The sequence below is a fragment of the Salmo trutta genome, chromosome 32 (assembly GCF_901001165.1).
Source record: "Salmo trutta chromosome 32, fSalTru1.1, whole genome shotgun sequence".
NCBI lineage: Eukaryota > Metazoa > Chordata > Actinopteri > Salmoniformes > Salmonidae > Salmo > Salmo trutta.
In genome coordinates this window covers 23,710,170-23,729,549 of record NC_042988.1, presented here as the reverse complement: position 1 = coordinate 23,729,549, position 19,380 = coordinate 23,710,170, and the positions used below count along the sequence as shown (strand labels likewise).

Sequence of the window (19,380 nt, the reverse complement as noted above, 5' to 3'; positions counted from 1 at the left end):
TGCTTGGTTGACATAGTGCTTGGTTGACATAGTGCTTGGTTGACATAGTGCTTGGTTAACATAGTGCTTGGTCTGTTCAGTAACACTACTGACATCATGGCTGTTTCACTTTAATTGCATAGTAATGACTTTGAGTGTTTTTTTAAATAACACAATAGGGACTGTTCCTTATTCCAATTGTTTAATAAAACGCTACTATGCAATTACTTAACTGTTGCTGAATAATTAATTTCAGCGTTATTATAGATATTATTGTACATCTGATGCTCAAATGCAAACCTCACTTTTATTCATGATTGGAGTATGGGGTAACTGATCCTGATCTGTGGTTAAGGGCAACTTCTATCTTCTAATACCTACTAGCAAAGGTAGAATCAATGTTTCCCTGCCCGTTATCGCCCCCAAGTGGAAGGGTGGAGGTACACCTGGATGCATCAGAAGTCAAGCATTAGCCATTGATTGACATGACTAATGAGTATGAGGTAACTCTGCATCTTAATAATATCTCCTTCCTCCAGAAGTGTGCACTTGTTCACGACCCTTCATGGATTTATAAGGAAATGACTGGTATATGGAAACTCCCTCTAGCCATGCCTACTCCAATACATTGCTTTTAAATTTGTTGGGAGTAGTGATCAAGTGCACACTTCAGGTAGAAGAAGAGAATATTGGGACGAAACCTCACTCCCACTCTCTTTCAACTGTCTCTTACAGCTAGCTCATTTCTCTCTCTAAATCTCTCTCTCCCTTTGTCTCCCTCCCTCCACAGCCTGCTCTCACTCTCTATGGTAATGATTATAGTGACAATAAACATATATTTGTGTATTATCAGCCCAAAGTTCTTTCCAAATGAACACTTAAAAGAACCAAAACAAGGGAAAGCTAGTGGCTGCAATACAGCTGATCAGGAGCTAGTAGTCTATCACTAGACGCTGACCTTGAGGAACAACTCAACTTAGGACTTCAGAGAGGGAGTAGAAAAGAAGCATAAAGAGAACTAGAAATAGAGAGAGTGAGGGAGAGAGAGTAAGGAGCAAGCGAGGGGACTCAGAGATCCAAGCTGTTTTATTAATCTGCCAATTTTCTCAGATGACGCAAGGACTGGGATTTTGCCTATTCTTTCTCTCTCTCTATCGCTCCATCCTTTCCTCCCTTCATTGTGTCTCTCCCGATGCCTTGCTCTGGTTGGATGGGAGACGACACACAGCAGGTAGGACTGACTTTACCTCCCTTCTCTTCGTTCCTTCTATCCCTTCACCTGTCCTCCCTCTGATCTTTCTCATCTTCTGAGTGATGTCTGGACATTTCTTTCATGTTCGTCTCAAATCCTCCCCCACCCATGTGCATAGGATTTACCAGAAATGTTGTTGTACTACCGTTGTCAGTGCTATTTTTCATTCACTGAATTGCTATGAATTTGGAGTCCATGTGTTCATGTCACTTTCGCTCTGTTTCTCTCAGTCAGAATGTGCTGCACATTGACTGTGGTGATGTGTGTATTTAGGTGTAGGTGTGTGTATATAGGTGTAGGTGTGTGTATATAGGTGTAGGTGTGTGTATATAGGTGTAGGTGTGTGTGTACATCATTCATCTTCATTCGATTTTATGGAATGTTCTGTATCATCATTTTTCTTTCACTGGAGTGTAGTCAGCGGTAATGGTTCAATATTAACAGTGCTATGGAACCTCAGAATTAGCTGACTATTTACATTCCAATGAAATTCTTTCCCAGCTGTTGCGTTTCAAATAGTTGTGTTTAGAGTCGGAGTGAGAAGAAGAGAGAACCAAGACAGAGTTTGCGTTTGGAGAAGAAAAAAATTGAGACTATTCAAAGGATATTTTTGGCAAAAGGAGAGGATGGATAAACTGTTCTGGAGGATTAGGAAGAATAAAACTAGCTTCTGCTGGAGGAATTGCATTCCAATGACAGATCGAAAGGAAAGAGGAAAGAGCGAGTATGAGGGAGGATTTATAAATAGCAGAGCTTTAGAAGGGTGAAGAGAGCAGATGTGATAGACAGTCTGTGCTTAAGGAGTTCAAACAACAGATTAATACACTCAGATTACAGTCCGAGAGAGAGGAATGGAGGGGCTGCCACACACACACACACACACACACACACACACACACACACACACACACACACACACACACACACACACACACACACACACACACACACACACACACACACACACACACACACACAGACAGATGCACACACACACTGATGAACAGTCAATGAAAAATACACAAGCTCCCTATTTTTTCTCTCTGTCATGGTCTATTGATTCCAGAGTGTGTCACTGACGACCAAATCTGACTAACGTTGAGCCTGAGACAGAGGGTTAATAAATCAAATCAAATTTATTTATATAGCCCTTCGTACATCAGCTGAAATCTCAAAGTGCTGTACAGAAACCCAGCCTAAAACCCCAAACAGCAAGCAATGCATGTGAAAGAAGCACGGTGGCTGGGAAAAACTCCCTAGGAAAAACTCCTGAGAAAGGCCAAAAACCTAGGAAGAAACCTAGAGAGGAACCAGGCTATGAGGGGTGGCCAGTCCTCTTCTGGCTGTGCCGGGTGGATATTATAACAGAACATGGTCAAGATGTTAAAATGTTCGTAAATGACCAGCATGGTCAAATAATAATAATCATAGTAATTGTCGAGGGTGCAACAAGCACGTCCGGTGAACAGGTCAGGGTTCCGTAGCCGCAGGCAGAACAGTTGAAACTGGAGCAGCAGCATGGCCAGGTGGACTGGGGACAGCAAGGAGTCATCATGCCAGGTAGTCCTAGGGCTCAGGTCCTCCGAGAGAAGGAAAGAAAGAAAGAAAGAGAGAATTAGAGAGAGCATATTTACATTCACACAGGACACTGGATAAGACAAGAGAATACTCCAGATGTAACAGACTGACCCTAGCCCCCCGACACATAAACTACTGCAGCATAAATACTGGAGGCTGAGACAGGAGGGATCAGAAGACACTGTGGCCCCATCCGATGATACCCCGGACAGGGCCAAACAGGCAGGATATAACCCCACCCACTTTGCCAAAGCACAGCCCCCACACCACTAGAGGGATATCTACAACCACCAACTTACCGTCCGAAGACAAGGCCGAGTATAGCCCACAAAGATGTCCGCCACGGCACAACCCAAGGGGGGGCGCCAACCCAGACAGGAAGACCACGTCAGTGGCTCAACCTACTCAAGTGACGCACCCCTCCCATGGACGGCATGGAAGAACACCAGTAAGTCAGTGACTCAGCCCCTGTAAAAGGGTTAGAGGCAGAGAATCCCAGTGGGAAGAGGTGAACCGACAAGGCAGAGACAGCAAGGGCGGTTCGTTGCTCCAGCCTTTCCGTTCACCTTCACACTCCTGGGCCAGACTATACTTAATCATAGGACCTACTGAAGAGATAAGTCTTCAGTAAAGACTTAAAGGTTGAGACTGAGTCTGCGTCTCTCACATGGGTAGGCAGACCATTCCATAAAAATGGAGCTCTATAGGAGAAAGCCCTACCTCCAGCCGTTTGCTTAGAAATTCTAGGGACAATTAGGAGGCCTGCGTCTTGTGACCGTAGCGTACGTGTAGGTATGTACGGCAGGACCAAATCGGAAAGATAGGTAGGAGCAAGCCCATGTAATGCTTTGTAGGTTAGCAGTAAAACCTTGAAATCAGCCCTTGCCTTAACAGGAAGCCAGTGTAGGGAAGCTAGCACTGGAGTAATATGATCAAATTTTTTGGTTCTAGTCAGGATTCTAGCAGCCGTATTTAGCACTAACTGAAGTTTGTTTAGTGCTTTATCCGGGTAGCCGGAAAGTAGAGCATTGCAGTAGTCGAGCCTAGAAGTAACAAAAGCATGGATTAATTTTTCTGCGTCATTTTTGGACAGAAAGTTTCTGATTTTTGCAATGTTACGTAGATGGAAAAAAGCTGTCCTTGAAGCAGTCTTGATATGTTCTTCAAAAGAGAGATCAGGGTCCAGAGTAACGCCGAGGTCCTTCACAGTTTTATTTGAGACGACTGTACAACCATCCAGATTAATTGTCAGATTCAACAGAAGATCTCTTTGTTTCTTGGGACCTAGGACAAGCATCTCTGTTTTGTCCGAGTTTAAAAGTAGAAAATTTGCAGCCATCCACTTCCTTATGTCTGAAACACAGGCTTCTAGCGAGGGCAATTTTGGGGCTTCACCATGTTTCATTGAAATGTACAGCTGTGTGTCGTCCGCATAGCAGTGAAATTTAACATTATGTTTTCGAATGACATCCCCAAGAGGTAAAATATATAGTGAAAACAATAGTGGTCCTAGAACGGAACCTTGAGGAACACCGAAATTTACAATTGATTTGTCAGAGGACGAACCATTCACAGAGACAAACTGATATCTTTCCGACAGATAAGATCTAAACCAGGCCAGAACTTGTCCATGTAGACCAATTTGGGTTTCCAATCTCTCCAAAAGAATGTGGTGATCGATGGTATCAAAAGCGGCACTAAGATCTAGGAGCACGAGGACAGATGCAGAGCCTCGGTCTGACGTCATTAAAAGGTCATTTACCACCTTCACAAGTGCAGTCTCAGTGCTATGATGGGGTCTAAAACCAGACTGAAGCGTTTCGTATACATTGTTTGTCTTCAGGAAGGCAGTGAGTTGCTGCGCAACAACTTTTTCTAAAATTTTTGAGAGGAATGGAAGATTCGATATAGGCCGATAGTTTTTTATAATTTCTGGGTCAAGATTCGGCTTTTTCAAGAGAGGCTTTATTACTGCCACTTTTAGTGAGCTTGGTACACATCCGGTGGATAGAGAGCCGTTTATTATGTTCAACATAGGAGGGCCAAGCACAGGAAGCAGCTCTTTCAGTAGTTTAGTTGGAATAGGGTCCAGTATGCAGCTTGAGGGTTTGGAGGCCATGATTATTTTCATCATTGTGTCAAGAGATATAGTACTAAAACACTTTAGTATCTCCCTTGAGCCAAGGTCCTGGCAGAGTTGTGCAGACTCTGGACAATGAAGCCCTGGAGGAATACCCAGATTTAAAGATGAGTCCGTAATTTGCTTTCTAATGATCATGATCTTTTCCTCAAAAAAGTTCATAAATTTATTACTGCTGAAGTGAAAGCCATCCTCCATTTGCGAATGCTGCTTTTTAGTTAGCTTTGCGACAGTGTCAAAAAGAAATTTCGGATTGTTCTTATTTTCCTCAATTAAGTTGGAAAAATAGGATGATCGTGCAGCAGTGAGGGCTCTTCGATACTGCACGGTACTGTCTTTCCAAGCTAGTCGGAAGACTTCCAGTTTAGTGTGGCGCCATTTCCGTTCCAATTTTCTGGAAGCTTGCTTCAGAGCTCGTGTATTTTCTGTATACCAGGGAGCTAGTTTCTTATGACAGATGTTTTTAATTTTTAGGGGTGCAACTGCATCTAGGGTATTGCGCAAGGTTGAATTGAGTTCCTCGGTTAGGTGGTTAACTGATTCTTGTCCTCTGACGTCCTTGGGTAGGCAGAGGGAGTCTGGAAGGGCATCAAGGAATCTTTGGGTTGTCTGAGAATTTATAGCACGACTTTTAATCTTCCTTGGTTGGGGTCTGAGCAGATTATTTGTTGCAATTGTAAACGCAATAAAATGGTGGTCCGATAATCCAGGATTATGAGGAAAAACATTAAGATCCACAACATTTATTCCATGGGACAAAACTAGGTCCAGAGTATGACTGTGGCAGTGAGTAGGTCCAGAGACATGTTGGACAAAACCCACTGAGTCGATGATGGCTCCGAAAGCCTTTTGGAGTGGGTCTGTGGACTTTTCCATGTGAATGTTAAAGTCACCAAAAATTAGAATATTATCTGCTATGACTACAAGATCCGATAGGAATTCAGGGAACTCAGTAAGGAACACTGCATATGGCCCAGGAGGCCTGTAAACAGTAGCTATAAAAAGTGATTGAGTAGGCTGCATAGATTTCATGACTAGAAGCTCAAAAGACGAAAACGTCATTGTTTTTTTTTTTGTAAATTGAAATTTGCTATCGTAAATGTTAGCAACACCTCCGCCTTTGCCGGATGCACGGAGGGTTTGGTCACTAGTGTAACCAGGGGGTGAGGCCTCATTTAACACAGTAAATTCATCAGGCTTAAGCCATGTTTCAGTCAGGCCAATCACATCAAGATTATGATCAGTGATTAGTTCATTGACTATAACTGCCTTGGAAGTGAGGGATCTAACATTAAGTAACCCAATTTTGAGATGTGAAGTATCACAATCTCTTTCAATAATGGCAGGAATGGAGGAGGTCTTTATACTAGTAAGATTACTGAAGCGAACACCGCCATTTTTAATTTTGCCCAACCAAGATCGAGGCACAGACACGGTCTCAATGGGGAAAGCTGAGCTGACTACGCTAACTGTGCTAGTGGCAGACTCCACTAAGCTGGCAGGCTGGCTAACAGCCTGTTGCCTGGCCTGCACCCTATTTCATTGTGGAGCTAGAGGAGTTAGAGCCCTGTCTATGTTCGTAGATAAGATGAGAGCACCCCTCCAGCTAGGATGGAGTCCGTCACTCCTCAGCAGGCCAGGCTTGGTCCTGTTTGTGGGTGAATCCCAGAAAGAGGGCCAGTTATCTACAAATTCTATCTTTTGGGAGGGGCAGAAAACAGTTTTCATCCAGCGATTGAGTTGTGAGACTCTGCTGTAGAGCTCATCACTCCCCTAACTGGGAGGGGGCCAGAGACAATTACTCGATGCCGACACATCTTTCTAGCTGATTTACACCCACACATTACATACAAACCCACAACATCCATTTTCTCTATATGGTCTGAATATGCCCTTAGCACGTGTGTGTGTATGTGCATATGCTGTATGAGTAAACTCCTTGAACCTAGAATAAACATTTCTGAGGTGAGATTATGTGTGATGCCTGCCTGCATGCCTGTGTGCGCATGTGTGTGTGCTGCACACACATTTCAGTGTATGTGTCTATTTTACATTTTTTATTGCTTGGTATTACTGCACTGTTGGAGCTAGAAACACAAGCAAACTTTATTTGTCATATGCGCCGAATACAAGTGTAGACCTTACCGTGAAATGCTTACTTACAAGCCCTTAACCAACAGTGCAGTTCAAGAAGAGTTAAGAAAATATTTCCCAAATAAACTAAAGTAAAAAATATTAAAAAGTGACAACATAACATAACAATAACGAGGCTATATACAGGGGGTACCGGTACCGAGTCAGTGTCAGTGTGCGTGGGTACAGGTTAGTAGAGGTAATTTGTACATGTAGGTAGGGGTGAACTGACTATGCATAGATAATAAACAGTGAGTAGCATCAGTGTACAAAACAAATGGAGGCGTGGGGGGGGGGGGGTCAATGTAATAGTCCGGTGGCCATTTGATTAATTGTTCAGCAGTCTTATGGCTTGGGGGTTGAAGCTGTTAAGGAGCCTTTTGGTCCTAGACTTGGCGCTCCGGTACTGCTTGCCGTGAGGTAGCAGAGAAAACAGTCTATGTGACTGGAGTCTCTGACAATTTTATGGCTTTCCTCTGACACTGCCAATTATATAGGTCCTGGATTGCAGGAAGCTTGGTCCCAGCGATGTACTGGGCCATACGCACTACCCTCTGTAGCGCCTTACAATCAGATGCCGAGCAGTTGTCACACCAGGCGGTGATGCAACCAGTCAGGATGCTCTCGATGGTGGAGCTGTAGAACTTTTTGAGGATCTGGGGACCCATGCTAAATATTTTCAGTCTCCTGAGGGGGAAAAGGTTTTGTCGTGCCCTCTTCACAACTGCCTTGGTGTGATTGGACCATGATAGATCGTTGGTGATGTGGACACTAAGGAACTTGAAACTCTCGACCCGCTCCACTGCAGCACCGTTGATGTTAATGAGGGCCTGTTTGGCCCGCCTTTTCCTGTAGTCCACGATCAGCTCCTTTGTTTTGCTCACATTGATGGAGAGGTTGTTGTCCTGGCACCACGCTGCCAGTTCTCTGACCTCCACCCTATAGGCTGTCTCATCGTTGTCGGTGATCAGACCTACCACTGTTGTGTCGTCAGCAGACTTAATGATGGTGTTGGAGTCGTGTTTGGCCACGCAGTCGTGGGTGAACAGGGAGTACAGGAGGGGACTAAGTACACACCCCTGAGGGGCCCCAGTGTTGAGGATCAGCGTGGCAGACGTGTTGTTGCCTACCCTTACCGTCTTGGAGCAGCCTGTCAAGAAGTCCAGGATCCAGTTGCAGAGGGAGGTGTTTAGTCCCAGGGTCCTTAGCTTAGTGATGAGTTTCATGGGCTCTATGGTGTTGAACGCTGAGTTGTAGTTAATGAACAGAATTCTCACATAGGTGTTCCTTTTGTCCAGGTGGGAAAGGACAGTGTGGAGTGCGGTTGAGATTGCGTCATCTTTGTATCTGTTGGGGCGGTATGCAAATTGGAGTGGGTCTAGGGTATCCGGGAGGATGCTGTTGATGTGAGCCATGACCAGCCTTTCAAATCACTTCATGGCTACCGACATGAGTGTTACAGGGCGGTAATCATTTAGGAAGGTTACCTTCGCTTCCTTGGGGACAGGATCTGTGGTGGTCTGCTTGAAACATGTAGGTATTACAGACTCAGTCAGGGAGAGGTTGAAAATGTCAGTGAAGACACTTGCCAGTTGGTCCGCGCATGCTTTGAGTACACGTCCTGGTAATCCATCTGGCCCCGCGGCTTTGTGAATGTTGACCTGTTTAAAGGTCTTGCTCACATCGGCTACCGAGAGAGCGTTATCACACAGTCGAGCATAAAAGGCATTTAGCTCGTCTGGTAGACTCACGTCACCGGGCAGCTCACGTCTGGGTTTCCCTTTCTAGTTCGTAATAGTTTTCAAGCCCTGCCACATCCGACGAGCATCAGAGCCAGTGTAGTAGGATTCAATCTTAATCCTGTATTGATCCTTGCGATAACATCCTCAAATCTGTGTATTCGACTAATAAACTTTGATTTTATGTTTCTGAATGGACTTATTAACCTATACAGTGCAGTGTTGTAGTAGTGTCCAGTCGAAAGTTTCATGACCCCCTCCCTTGTTCTCTCTGGAAGAAGGGACGGGGATATGGGATTATATCTCTTTCCCTGCAAAAATCACACCAAACAGTCAACAAATGGAAATAATCCCCCCCTCTCTCTCACACACACACACACACACACACACACCACACACACACACACACACACACACACACACACACACACACACACACACACACACACACACACACACACACACACACACAACATGCTCACGTGATAAAGACAAATGCATACACAATCTCATACACAGAGCTCAACGTAAATGCATATAAACTCCCGTGTCCTGTTAGTTAATAGGGCTGTAGACAGAGGGTGGGGGTTTAGCGGTGGGCTAGCCATCACACAGCTGTTAAGTCTCTTAAACCCACATCACTGATTGGTCAGGGGCAGGGAGGGTCACTGATTGGATGAGAGCATGCGTGGGTCTCTGCATGGTGGAGTTCAGTTAATACCCCAGTCATTGGTTAATACTTTTTGGGACGGCAGGTGGCTTAGTGGTTTGCGCGTTGGGCCAGTAACTGAAAGGTTGCTGGATCGAATCCCTGAGCTGACAAGGTAAAAATCGTTCTGCCCCTGAACAAGGCAGTTAACCCACTGTTCCCCAGTAGGCCGTCATTGTTTATAGGAATTTGTTCTTAACTGACTTGCTAAGTTAAATAAAGTAAAAAAAAAATATATATATATATATATATACTGTCATTAAAGACCATCATTCACCACTGACACAGTGCCTTGAGAAAGTATTCACACCCCTTGACTTTGTCCACATTTTGTTGTACACATTTTGTTGTACAGACTGAATTTAAAATGGATTCAACTGAGATTTTGTGTCCCTGACCTACACACAATGTCAAAGTAGAATTATGTTTTTCAATTATTATTTTTTTTATTAAAAATGAAAAGCTGAAATGTCTTGAGTCAATAAGTATTCAACCCCTTTGTTATGGCAAGCCTAAAGAAGTTCAGGAGTACAAATTATCTTAACCAGTAACATAATAAGTTGCATGGATTCACTCTGTGTGCAATAATAGTGTTTAACATGATTTTGAATGACTACCTCATCTCTGTACCCCATACATACAATTATCTGTACAGTCCCTCAGTCAAGCAGTGAATTTCAAACTCAGATTCAACCACAAAGACCAGGGTTTTCCAATGCCTCGCAAAGAAGGGCACCTACTGCTAGATGGGTAAAAATAAAAAAAACAGACATTGAATATCCCTTTGAGCATGGTGAAGTTATTAATTAGTAGAGGAAGGAAACCTCAGGGATTTCACTTTGAGGCCAATGGTGACTTTAAAGCAATTACAGAGTTTAATGGCTGTAATAGGAGAAAACTGAGGATAGATCAACAACATTGTAGTTACGCCACAATACTAAACTAACTGACAGAGTGAAAAGAAGGATGTCTGTACAGAAAAAATATTCGGAAACTGCATCATGTTATGGGTATGCTTGTGATCGACAAGGACTAGGGAGTTTTTTTATGATAAAAATAAATGGAATGGAGCTAAGAACAGGCAAGATCTTACAGGAAAACCTGGTTCAGTCTGCTTTCCACCAGAAACTGTGTCATGGTCGTCGTAAGGATAGGACCAAGGTGCAGCGGGTAAAGTGCTCATACTTTATTTATTTGGTGAAAACACTTAAACAAAATAAATGTACAACGAAAAACAGTTCCATAAGGCACACAGGCTATACAGAAAATAACCACCCACAAAACACAAGTGAAACAAACCTCAACTAAATATGGCCTCCAATTAGAGTCAATGACAACCAGCATCCTCTAATTGGAGGTCCTACCAAAAACCCAACATAGAAATAGAAAACTAGATTTAAACATAGAAATAAAAAACATAGAACCTAAACCAAAAACACCAAAACACACAAAACAAACATCCCCTGCCACGCCCTGACCAAACTACAATGACAAATAACCTCTTTTTGTCACGTCCTGACCAGTTTAGGGATTATTTGCTATTGTAGTTTGTTCAGGACGTGGCAGAGGGTATTTTGTTTATGTGTTTCGGGGTGATGGTTTATGTAGTAGGGTGTTAGATTTATTATTTCCGGGTTTTGGTTTAGGTTCTATGTTTTGTATTTCTATGTTCTTTCTGGTTTGTGGTATTTCTATGTGTAGGTTTATGGGGGGTTGGACTCTCAATCGGAGGCAGGTGCTTTCTCGTTGCCTCTGATTGAGAGTCCTATATATGGGTAATTGTTTGGTGTAGTGTTGTGGGAGATTGTTTCTTGTTTTGCCTGTGTGAGCATGACAAGACTGTTTTGTTGTTCGTGCGTTCTTCATTTTGTTATTTTGGTGTTCTCTTTATTTAAAATAAATAACAAGATGAGCATCCACATTCCTGCTGCGCTTTGGTCCTCTATTCCCGACGACAGCCGTTACAGAATCTCCCACCACAAAAGGACCAAGCAGCGGAGAAGGGAGCGATGGGAATATGATATGGACTGTCGGGAAAAGGAGACATGGGCAGAGTTGAGGAGAGGCATTTCCAGGGTTGTGGAGGATTTTTTGGGGGCGACACACGGGTAGTTTGGCTGGGCGAGGAGTGAGCCCCAGGCCAAATCCCCGTACCTTTTTTGGGCAACCAGTGACTGGACAGGTCCCGTGCTTCGGGGTAATGGGTACTGTGGCGAGGCCAAGTATTTTTAGGCCGGTACGCGCAGTACCAGCGCCCCGCATTTTCCAGGGGGAAGTGGGCATCCAGCCAGTAAGAGCGATGCCAGTTCTGCGCTCGAGACCGCCAGTAAGCCTCTACGGTCCAGTGCGTCAGCCCAGTCCGACTCGTCCTGTTCCCGCTCCCCGCACTAGCCCTGAGGTGCGTGTTCCCAGGCTGATACCTCCAGTACCAGCACCACGCATCAGGCTTCCAGTGCGTCAACCCAGTCCGACTCGGCCTGTTCCCGCTCCCCGCACTAGCCCTGAGGTGCGTGTCCCCAGACTGGCACATCCAGTACCAGTACCACGCATCAGGCTTCCAGTGCGTCAGCCCAGCCTCCAGAGTTCGGCAATAGTGTGCAGTCCAGAGTATCCGGCAACAGTGTGCAGTCCAGAGTATCCGGCAACAGTATGCATTCCAGAGTATCCGGCAAAAGTGTGCAGTCCAGAGTATCCGGCAACAGTGTGCAGTCCAGAGTATCCGGCAACAGTGTGCAGTCCAGAGTATCCGGCAACAGTGTGCAGTCCAGAGTATCCGGCAACAGTGTCTAGTCCGGAACCGAGGGAGTCTGCCTGCGACCCGGAACCGAGGGAGTCTGCCTGCGACCCGGAACCGAGGAAGTCTGCCTGCGACCCGGAACCGAGGGAGTCTGCCTGCGACCCGGAACCGAGGGAATCTGCCTGCGATCCGGAACCAAGAGACTCTGAGGACAGTAGGCCAGAGCCAGAACCTCCTCCAGTTTAGGTTTTTGGGGATTATGTTTATTTTTTTGTGTAAGGTGCATCCGAGGTTTTCACCTTTAAGGGGGGTAATGTCACGGCCTGACCAGTTTAGGGATTATTTGCTATTGTAGTTTGGTCAGGACGTGGCAGAGGGTATTTTGTTTATGTGTTTCGGGGTGATGGTTTATGTAGTAGGGTGTTAGATTTATTATTTCCGGGTTTTGGTGTATGTTCTATGTTTTGTATTTCTATGTTCTTTCTGGTTTGTGGTATTTCTATGTGTAGGTTTATGGGGGGTTGGACTCTCAATTGGAGGCAGGTGCTTTCTCGTTGCCTCTGATTGAGAGTCCTATATATGGGTAATTGTTTGGTGTAGTGTTGTGGGAGATTGTTTCTTGTTTTGCCTGTGTGAGCATGACAAGACTGTTTTGTTGTTCGTGTGTTCTTCATTTTGTTATTTTGGTGTTCTCTTTATTTAAAATAAATAACAAGATGAGCATCCACATTCCTGCTGCGTTTTGGTCCTCTATTCACAACGACAGCCGTTACACTTTTACTGGTCAGGACATGACACACTGGGAGATGAATTCACCTTTCAGCAGGACAATAACCTAAAACACAAGGACAAATCTACACTGGAGTTGCTTACCAAGAAGACAGTGAATGTTTCTGAGTGTCCGAGTTACAGATTTGACTTAAATCTACTTGAAAATCTATGGCAAGATCTGAAAATGGTTGTCTAGCAATGATCAACAACCAATTTGACAGAGCTTAAAGAATTTTGAAATAATAATGGGCAAATGTGTCACAATCTAGAGACTTACCCAAGAAGACTCACAGCTTTAATCGCTGCCAAGGTTGCATCTAGAAATTACTGACCCAGGCGTGTGAATACTTATGTAAATTAGATATTCTGTCATTTCAAAAATTTCAGAACATTGTTTTCACTTTGTCGCTATGGGGTATTGTGTGTAGATTTCTGAAGACACTGTAGATACTGATTGTCATAGTGACAGTCACAGTGATAGATACTGATCATCATAGTGACAGTGAGTGATAGATGCTGATCATCATAGTGACAGTGTTAGATGCTGATCATCATAGTGACAGTGATAGATGCTGATCATCATAGTGACAGTGATAGATGCTGATGCTGATCATCATAGTGACAGTGACAGTGATAGATGCTGATCATCATAGTGACAGTGACAGTGATAGATGCTGATCATCATAGTGACAGTGTTAGATGCTGATCATCATAGTGACAGTGACAGTGATAGATGCTGATCATCATAGTGACAGTGACAGTGATAGATGCTGATCATCATAGTGACAGTGACAGTGATAGATGCTGATCATCATAGTGACAGTGACAGTGATAGATGCTGATCATCATAGTGACAGTGACAGTGATAGATGCTGATCATCATAGTGACAGTGATAGATGCTGATCGTCATAGTGACAGTGATAGATGCTGATCATCATAGTGACAGTGATAGATGCTGATCGTCATAGTGACAGTGATAGATGCTGATCGTCATAGTGACAGTGATAGATACTGATCATCGTAGTGACAGTGACAGTGATAGATGCTGATCATCATAGTGACAGTGACAGTGATAGATGCTGATCATCATAGTGACAGTGTTAGATGCTGATCGTCATAGTGACAGTGATAGATTCTGATCGTCATAGTGACAGTGATAGATTCTGATCGTCATAATGACAGTGATAGATACTGATCGTCGTAGTGAAAGTGATAGATACTGATCATCGTAGTGAAAGTGATAGTCATATTGATAGTGATCGTGATACTGATAGTGATTGTGAGAGAGATCATAACATAGGTAGTTTGTTTTCAGATCCAATGTTAATATGTGCATTGATAGCTCAGCGATATTGGATTACATACTACGGTGGTGTAAGTCTCTCCTCCTAATCAAAGAGAGAGAGATTAGCCCTCCTGACTTGACTGGCATGACCATTCAGGGGATGTGAGTATCTCTGGAATCTGGATGCATGGAACTAGTTTCACCCTGGTCTTCTTGCTGATCCAGGAGAGCTCAACATGGCACGACACGTAAAGAAAAACACCACTGCCAGTAACAGCCCTGCCAGTAAGGATTACAGCTTTCTCCTCCCGTTGAGACTTGCTGTCTTTGAAGTATCCTCCTTCATCCCTGGTGCTTTATGCTCATTTCTAACACATGTTTCTGTTCTGAGTGCTTCCCTAAAGCCTTTTCCTGAGGAATACTGTAGCTTTCTTCTCAGAGAGATCATGGCCTTTGAACCTACCTGCCAAGGTTGTAATATCTCTGTCATGTTTGACCAAATCCTGGATTTACCGTAAGGGCTCTGACTTAACAGTGTAAACCCATTGACTGTCTGCTTTTATGTATATAGTATCTTGTAAAAAACGGACAATAATATAGCTAGCAAGCCTGCATTCAAGATAGTGCTCTGGGTGCTGAGATTATGATGAACATATAACGAAGCACATTACTCATCTGCGATACGAGGTGATATGATGTAACATAAACTAATATGACAAGTCCCTATGCCTAGCTCACGTCCTGGGCTACATGTGGACTATCTTCTCTCTCGGTCTGTTGGAGGCTAGCTCTCGTCCAGAGCTACATGTGGACTATCTTCTCTCTCAGTCTGTTGGAGGCTAGCTCTCGTCCAGAGCTACATGTGGACTATCTTCCCTTTCAGTCTGTTGGAGGCTAGCTCTGGTCCAGAGCTATATGTGGACTATCTTCCCTTTCAGTCTGTTGGAGGCTAGCTCTGGTCCAGAGCTATATGTGGACTTTCTTCCCTGTTGGTCTATTGGAGGCTAGCTCTGGTCCAGAGCTATATGTGGACTTTCTTCCCTGTTGGTCTATTGGAGGCTAGCTCTGGTCCAGAGCTATATGTGGACTTTCTTCCCTGTTGGTCTATTGGAGGCTAGCTCTGGTCCAGAGCTACATGTGGACTTTCTTCCCTGTTGGTCTATTGGAGGCTTGCTCTGGTCCAGAGCTACATGTGGACTTTCTTCCATGTTGGTCTATTGGAGGCTAGCTCTGGTCCAAAGCTATATGTGGACTTTCTTCCCTGTTGGTCTATTGGAGGCTAGCTCTGGTCCAGAGCTACATGTGGACTTTCTTCCCTGTTGGTCTATTGGAAGCTAGCTCTGGTCCAGAGCTACATGTGGACTTTCTTCCCTGTTGGTCTATTGGAGGCTAGCTCTGATCCAGGGTTACATGTGGACTATCATCCGTGTTGTTCTGTTGGAGCCTTGGAGGCTAGCTCCCAATCCCACTGCTCAGGCCATTCCTACATTTCCTGGAGACAGAAAATAACCCCTTAGTCTTGGGAAGAAAATGGATTTACAACATGGCTACAGCAGGCTACAGGTCGTTGAGCATGTCACTGCAATTTATGCACTGTTCAATCTTCAGGATATATCCTCATTACATGATGCAGGATGCATCCTGACGTTTGGTAGGACAGTGGGTCGGGCATAGAGATCTTATTAAAATCCTACTGTATATGTCATTCTATAAGGTTGGGTCCGTCCTCTGTCTGACCTCCTCCAAGGTCTTAATACCCATCCTAAGAGCTGTAGACCTGGGCTGTTTTTGGCACTGCCATCCTACTGAACAAAGTATTGGCAATGAGATCTGTGTCCCAAATGGCACCCTTTTCCCTTTATAGTGCACTACTTTTGGCCAGAGCCCTATGAGCCTGGGTCCATTGTACACTATATAGAGAAAAGATTGCTATTTGGGATACACATAAACACTCTGTGTGTTCATCGGTCTACTCTGTGTTTTCTGATAGTACAGTGATTCTACAGTTCATCAGATCATGGTGGGGTTTCTGACTCACCCTCCAACAACAGGACTGCTGGATAATTGGAGTACGCTACATTGTCTCCTGGATGTTTGTAAACATTAATGTTAAGAATGAAATGAATTTTGCAAAGAGGATTGGTACAGTAACAGAAACAGGGAGCCCCCTCCGCCCCTCCCTTTCCCCCCATCGCACAGTTCACAAGGGATTATATCGGTCTGCTATCGAAATTTGGTAAGAGATTCCCCTCCCCCAAATTTTTGCTGCATTTGCTGGCAATCCCTCTTTATGCCTGGGCAGCAACTGTTTTTGGACTTTAAACGACAGATGAAGACAAGCTGATGAACAGAGCGGGGAAAGAGAGCACGATGGAGAGAAGCGAGGTCAAAGGGTGAGGTCCATAGAGAGTGGAGGAGGTAAAGAAGGAAGGAGAGAGGGAATAGAAGGAGGTTAGACTAGACTGGTCTACGTGCATTTTGGTGAGTGTTTTCTCTATTCTTCCTTATGTAGAAATGCCATCTGCATGGCTGATGATTTATAATCATGTGTGATTGTCCCTACGGAGGCGGTCTGTTTGTAAATGTGCCACTCAGGTTCCTGACGCTGACTTCACACACCGCCATGTTGCTCTCCAGATGTGTTTATCTCTGTTGGAGCTGGTGCTGCTGGTCACTGCATTGGAATACTGGAACAGACAGACTAGGCAGACTGAGTAGTTATTAGTTGAATATTATTCTAATATATCAAACCTGATCAGATTTACATTGCTTACATAATATTGGTGTTTTTATGTAAAGGTCTTGTTTGGATTGCACGTCCACCTATTGTTTTGACTATGTTTGAACCTGTCAAATCTGATATCTGATGTTAGGCTGGATGTTCCTTCTCTGGCAGAAGTGGGGGGTTTGGTTTAGGTTGTGATGTGGGGGTGACTTCAGTGATTCTCTGCTTGACTTGAATAGAATTGTGCACCATCATTCACATTGTCAGATTATCGTTGATCATTCCCATGACATGACTCTCAGATGATTGTCAGAGTGCTTTGTTACTCCGCCTCTCTCCGTCTCTCTCCCAATTGTTTTCCATCCATCTTTCTCCACCTCCATATCCTGTATTATTCAGGTTGTGGGTACATTCCTTCTCAATGTAATGACATTTATCAGACCTTAACCTGACTGATCTGTCAGATCTACGTTTTACTCATCTTAGTCAACAGCACCCAACGGTTTCGGTCTTCCCTTGGTATGGTGATGGTGTTAAACTGGTTTGAAAACAACTCCTCGCCTCATCCCCCTCTGTCTTCGCAGATCTCAAGGAACCAGGTGTAAGACAACAATATGGTGTACGTTTCCCCAAGCCAATAGAAAGGCTAAGGGGAGCCACTGTAATGCTTACACCAGAGGAAGAGGCATGGGGCTGTTTTCTGACCAGGCAGATGTGTGCTCTCACAGTACACCTCCCTCTCTCACTGTCTCCCTCTCTACCACAGACAGGATGACGAATCAGCAGCCAGTCCACCAGTCTAACAAGGCCCATTATGATGAGGCACTGCCACCCATTGTTGGCGCTGGAGTGATGGACTTGTTGGAACCCAAACTTCCCAATAGTTTCTTGGGAACCTACTGTGGCTTCCTCATCCGAAACTCACTGCTCGTCCTCACTATACTGGGTAGGTAGGCACCTACCCACCTACCACCTCGCTTCATGGTGGTCAACTGTCAGGAAATCAATTACTTCATCGACTTCAGTGGTTATAAAGTGTTACACTGCATTTCAGCTCTCTGTATTTCCTGCTCTAGCACACTATTTTATATATATATACATTTTATTAAATGTTTTATTAGCCCATCCCCCTCTTCTACGACAATAACAAACTTTCTCTCTTATTTTTTTACAGCTTTCTCACACACATTTTACACACATGGCACTTCTCTCTAAGTTTTATTCACCGTAGTTACATATCAAGAATATAGTTAGTACATACAGTACATTCGGAAAGTATAAAGACCCCTTACATTTTTTCCACATTTTGTTAAGTTAGAGCCTTATTCTAAAATTGATTAAATTCTTTTTTTTCTCATCAATCTACACATAAAACCCCATAATGACAAAGCAAAAGGACGTTTTTAGACATTTTTGCAAATGTATAAAAACAAAAAATAGAAATATCACATTTACATAAGTATTCAGATACTTTACTGAGTACTTTGTTGAGGCACCTTTGGCAGCGATCACAGCCTTGAGTCTTCTTGGGTATGATGCTAAGCTTTGCACACTTGTATTTGGGGAGTTTCTCCCATTCTTCTCTGCAGATCCTCTCAAGTTCTGTCAGGTTGGATGGTAGCGTCGCTGCACAGCAATTTTCAAGTCTCCCCAGAGATGTTCAGTCGGGTTCAAGTCCGGGCTCTGGCTGGGCCACTCAAGGACATTCAGAAACGTGTCCCAAAGCCACTAGTGCGCTGTCTTGGCTGTGTGCTAAGGGTTGTTGTCCTGTTGGAAGGTGAACCTTCTCCCCAGTCTGAGGCCCTGAGCAGTCTGGAGCAGGTTTTCATCAAGGATCTTTCTGTACTTTGCTCCGTTCATCTTTCCCTCATTACTGACTAGTCTCCCAGTCCCTGCCGCTGAAAAACATCCCCACAGCATTATGCTGCCACCACCATGCTTCAATGTAGGGATGGTGCCAGGTTTCCTCCAGATGTGACGCTTGGCATTCAGGCCAAAGGGTTCAATCTTGGTTTAATCAGACCAGAGAATCTTGTTTCTTATGGTCTGAGAGTCTTTAGGTGCCTTTTGGCAAACGCCAAGCAGTCTGTCATGTACCTTTTACTGAGGAGGGGCTTCCGTCTGGCCAGTCTACCATAAAGGCCTGATTGGTGGAGTGCTGCAGAGATGGTTGTCCTTCTGGAAGGTTCTCCCATCTCCACTGAGGAACTCTGGAGCTCTGTCAGAGTGACCATCGGGTTCTTGGTCACCTCCCTGACCAAGGCCCTTCTCCCCCGATTGCTCAGTTTGGCTAGACGGACAGCTCTAGGAAGAGTCTTGGAGGTTCCAAAC

General features: G+C 44.4%; 1 protein-coding gene across 4 annotated transcripts in view; it reads left to right on the top strand.

Annotated features, from left to right (window-relative positions):
* Positions 1-1,107: 1,107 nt before the first annotated feature.
* Positions 1,108-19,380, top strand: part of LOC115171477 (excitatory amino acid transporter 2) — a 31,948-nt gene continuing 13,675 nt past the window's right edge. For 2 of the 4 annotated variants that reach the window (XM_029728316.1, XM_029728313.1), the window contains exon 1: positions 17,702-17,995. In XM_029728316.1, coding sequence (XP_029584176.1) covers positions 17,737-17,995 — 259 coding nt within the window. In that variant the 5' untranslated portion in view covers positions 17,702-17,736. Of the gene's footprint in view, positions 1,211-14,669; positions 14,839-17,701; positions 17,996-19,380 lie in introns of those variants that run through there. The other 2 variants (XM_029728314.1, XM_029728315.1) reach the window with 2 other exon arrangements.